Below are 4301 nucleotides of genomic sequence, written 5' to 3'. Positions count from 1 at the left end.
GGCTCTCCGCTGAATGTTGGCCCATGTCCGCATAAACGTCCAAAACGTAAGTAGAGTGTGTGCTAGATCGAGTTGGACGCTAACATCTGGTATCAGAGCCAGCATCGCCATGCCTTTCTGAGGGGCTTCTCGAGGGGATGGGATGTTAGGGCTGCTGTAGTCTGATGAAGCTGACTCGGTTTAGTCCCACCTCGCTTACCGGAGGAGGCCATGACCAGCTTATAAGGGAGAGATTCCTTCCTCACTTCAGTCCAGGCTTTTGAGATGGAGTAGACTTTTCGCTAAATGTTGGCCCATATATGCATAAACGTTCAGAACGTAATTAGACTGTGGACTAGATTGAATTGGACGCTAACAACTACATTCACCGGTCTCCGCTATATAAGAAGCACAAGAGCTGCGGCTGGATTAGATACAAGACTGCGTGAGAGACGAGAGCTACCTTCTGTAGCTGCACGCGGTAAGCTAGTATCGTACACGACGATGGCAGCGGTGCCGCACGTCGTGGTGATCACCTTCCCCTTCGCCTCCCACGCGGTGAAGCTGTTCCGCCTGGCGCGCGCCCTGGCCGCCGCGGCGCCGGCCGCCACCTTCTCCTTCCTCTCCACCGCCGGCTCCATCGCGCAGCTGCAGGAGAAGAACCAGGACGCCCTCGAGGCCAACCTACGCTTCGTGGAGGTGCCGGACGGGTTAATGTTATTGCCACCGAGCTCGGGTGGCGCCGGGCCGGCAGCGCCGCCGAACCATATGGCGCGTCTCGGGCTCTTCCTGGCCGCCGCTGAGGCTGGCGGGGTGGGAGTGGCGCTGGAGACGGCCCGCCTTGCTGCCGGCGGTGCCAGGGTCACCTGCGTCGTCGGCGACGCGTTCGTCTGGATGGCCGCCGAGGCGGCCGCTGCGGTGGGGGCACCATGGGTTCCGGTCTGGACCGGCGGTCCGAGCGCGCTCCTTGCGCACCTCCAAGGTGACGCGCTGCGCGACGACATCGGCGACAAAGGTACGGACGCACGGCCATGATTCGATCATCTATGGATGCATCCATGCATGGACGAAAGCTTCTTCTTATCCGAGACGAATGCTTGGAAATGAATGAATGGATTGAATGCAGCGGCGAGCCGGGCGGACGAGCTGCTGACCTCGCACCCGGGCCTCGGAAGCTACCGCGTCCGGGACCTCCCCGACGGCTGCGTCTTCGGCGAGATGCACCTGCCAATCGTCGCCCTCTTCCGTCGCGTGGCCGAGCAGCTGCACGTTCCCGGCGCCGCCACCGCCGTGGCCCTGAACACCTTCCCGGGCCTCCTCCCCGACGACGTCACCGCAGCTCTCGCGGCGGAGCTCCCGGAGGTCCTCCCCATCGGCCCCTTCCACCTTCTACCAGTGCCCGGCGACGACAACGCCCCCTTGGCCGACCCGCACGGATGCCTCGCCTGGCTCGACGGCCACCCGGCCGGCGCCGTCGCGTACGCCAGCTTCGGCACGGTCGTCACCGCCGTAGTAGGAGGACAGGAGGAGCTGCGCGAGCTCGCGGCCGGGCTGGAGTTGTCAGGCGCGCCGTTCCTCTGGTCCCTGCCGAAGGAGTACTGGCCGCTGCTTCCGGCGGGGTTCCTCGACCTGGAGCGCGCCAAGGTGGTGCCCTGGGCGCCGCAGGCGGCCGTGCTGCGGCACGCGTCGGTGGGCGGCTTCGTGACGCACGCCGGGTGGGCCTCGGTGCTGGAGGGCGTGGCCGGCGGCGTGCCCATGGCGTGCCGTCCCTTCTTCAGCGACCAGCGGATGAACGCGCGGATGGTGGCGCACGTCTGGGGTTTCGGCACGGTCTTTGAGCAGCCAATGACGCGCGAGACCGTGGTGGAGGCCGTGTCGTCGCTGCTCGCCGGCGACAAAGGCACCCGGATGCAGGAGATGCGGGACATGGCGGCCACCGCGTTCGCGTCCGACGGCGGCAGCAGGAAGAACCTGGATAAGCTTCTCAACATAGTCTGTACATCATCACAAGAGCACAGGCGTGATGATCTTCATGTCGACGAAGCAGAGCAGACGAGATGCGCACCTGCACATGATCTGCTTAATGCCACCAGCCTAGCGCACACCGTGGCTGACTGAATTAATTATTGCTCCCTTCGTCTCATAATATAAGAAGTTTTGCAAGCTAGCTCTCTGAATCAATGAGCTTATCGTATCAGTGTCATCATACTCCCCAAAATTAGTGTTTGTACGGCTTATATGCCAATGAACAATTTGCTGAAAAGGGAATGGACAGGTAGCAATATTTGTCATTTTTGTGGGCAGCAGGATGAAATTCGCACATTGTTGAGCTAGTCCCGGGCTTTCCGTTTGTATGTAAAATTCTGGATCATGTGTAGTAATATAATTTTATAATGCATTTATATATTTGTATTTAATAGTATTATTATTATTACATTGGTACCGTGTATGATAGAGAATTGATCCAGAAAATTTCGTGGACACCGGCTGCAAAGTCCATCCGGTGCATACCCATGCCAGGATTTGTCCACGTGTCCCCTCCTTACATCCGACCGCCGCCGCTCGTTCCCATCCGATCGGTGCTTCCCTCGGCTCGGGAGCGCTCGCTCGGCTCCAAACGCGTGCGATGACGGCTCGCTCACGAGGCAAGGCCGGCTGAGGCGGAGGCCCACACCGGTCCTTTCGTTTCGCAGCCCCGGCGTCTTTCGTGCGCGGCCACCGCCGCCGCCGGCGGCCAATCCTCCCCTGGTCCGCCATGGAGGGCACGGTGTGCCCAATCCAGGGTTATCCCGTCTCCGGTGCCGGCCTCTCACTCCACCACGCGCACCTCCATCTCGCCCAGAACTGGTGACCCCTCTCCCTGGCAAGTCTGAAAGTTTGTGTTTCCTTCAGGCTGTTAGCATGCAATTGGCTCCTTCAGATAAGATGTTTGATTTGCTAATCGTACATGACTACACGTTAATTAGATATTTTGATTAAACTGAGCACGAACGAAGTGCAACCTGGCAAGATCGTATTTGATCGCACCGTTTGATTCACTCAGTCGAGCTACAAAATCAATTACATCACTAGTTTCACAGTAAAGAAAGTGTAGTTTCAGACTGAAGGGTGTTTAGTTTACAGGAGGACAACCGCTGGAACAAGACAATTGACGTCGTGGAAACAATTGGACAACATCAATAATTCCTGATGAGTAGACTTAGAAGTAGGATTTTGATATATTGCAAATCTGGAGTAGACTTCATGACAAATGGTGTACCAGTGTATAGCTGATTGCTCTCCCTGACAATTTCCAACTATAATGTACAGTTGTACACTGTATCTTTTCATCTAAGATATATATGAATGATTTGAGATCCTCAACTTGATGGGTCCGTCATTAGAAAATATATGCTATTTGTGGTGTTTTTGTTTAGTAGGCCTAAATTCAGTTCAAGGCAGACAACACTATGTGTCTGAATATTCAGATGTATTGCATATCTGGAGTGGAATTCATGCTCCTCTGTTTTCTACCGTCTAAACCACATCCATAAAAAGCATGAAGTTCAACTGGAGCAAGGATTGCTTAGGTTTAGTATGAAATATGTCAGCCCTTTAGGGCAGGCATTATGGAAAATACAAATGTTTTAAATCGGAGGTCTGAAAATCTGAAACTTCCGCAGGTGCTCGGCCTCAAAGATTTAACACTTTACACATTCTGTCGCATAATCAATGTAATCTCGCAGAAATCCAGAGATGATGACAAAATTCAGTGTACTGCAGTGCATCAATTATAATTCATAGATACACCAAATGACATAAAAAAAATTGTACTCCTTATAGGGTGCGCGTAATACTAATCATCAAAAGGTAACTTTCTAGCAGCTGACGACAATGTGGCATCCTGCTCAACCCCAAGCGTGTACGTGGTCTACGCTACAGCGAGCGAAGTACCAACCGCTATTCAGTGCGGTGTGTACGCGATTGGAGCAGGTGGCCACGAAGGTTTTTCCCCAACATGGGTGGCAGCATAACCTCCGGATTGACCCACCACCACTTTTGACATAGCCATAGTGTCGATCTATAGGACTCTACTATTGCCGTTTTGTCGGTTTTGTTTCTTTTCTTTCTGTCAAACTTTTTAGAACTAGGTGATTTCCACGCGCGTTGCTGCGGGAAGTCAAAGATTAGTTTTTGATGAATTATGTATCAAGGAAATGCTGTAAATCAAAAACTATTATTTTCTAAAATTAATTTTGGGCAAACAAAGAGCATGCATGTACGTTGAACCATTGGAGTTGCACAATTAAATTTTGTGGATGGTAAACACCCGACCTAAGAAA

At 53.6% G+C, this 4301-nt stretch overlaps 1 protein-coding gene across 1 annotated transcript; it reads left to right on the top strand.

Annotated features, from left to right (window-relative positions):
• Nucleotides 1-444: 444 nt before the first annotated feature.
• Nucleotides 445-2258, top strand: LOC119304303 (anthocyanidin 3-O-glucosyltransferase-like). Its single transcript, XM_037581612.1, has 2 exons — nt 445-994; nt 1106-2258. Exons 1-2 carry the CDS (start codon nt 484-486, stop codon nt 2095-2097), a joined length of 1503 nt encoding a protein of 500 aa, XP_037437509.1. The 5' UTR covers nt 445-483; the 3' UTR covers nt 2098-2258.
• Nucleotides 2259-4301: the final 2043 nt, after the last annotated feature.

Source organism: Triticum dicoccoides, chromosome 1A (assembly GCF_002162155.2).
Source record: "Triticum dicoccoides isolate Atlit2015 ecotype Zavitan chromosome 1A, WEW_v2.0, whole genome shotgun sequence".
Taxonomy (NCBI): domain Eukaryota; kingdom Viridiplantae; phylum Streptophyta; class Magnoliopsida; order Poales; family Poaceae; genus Triticum; species Triticum dicoccoides.
Note: the sequence above shows the minus strand (reverse complement) of the source record. Positions and strands in the feature narration are given on the sequence as shown.

Excerpts from the sequence above, each read along its gene's own strand:
- LOC119304303 (XM_037581612.1), top strand. The coding sequence starts at position 484 with ATGGCAGCGGTGCCGCACGTCGTGGTGATCACCTTCCCCTTCGCCTCC. Across the intron at positions 995-1,105 it reads CGACGACATCGGCGACAAAG|CGGCGAGCCGGGCGGACGAG; the intron begins GTACGGACGCAC and ends GATTGAATGCAG.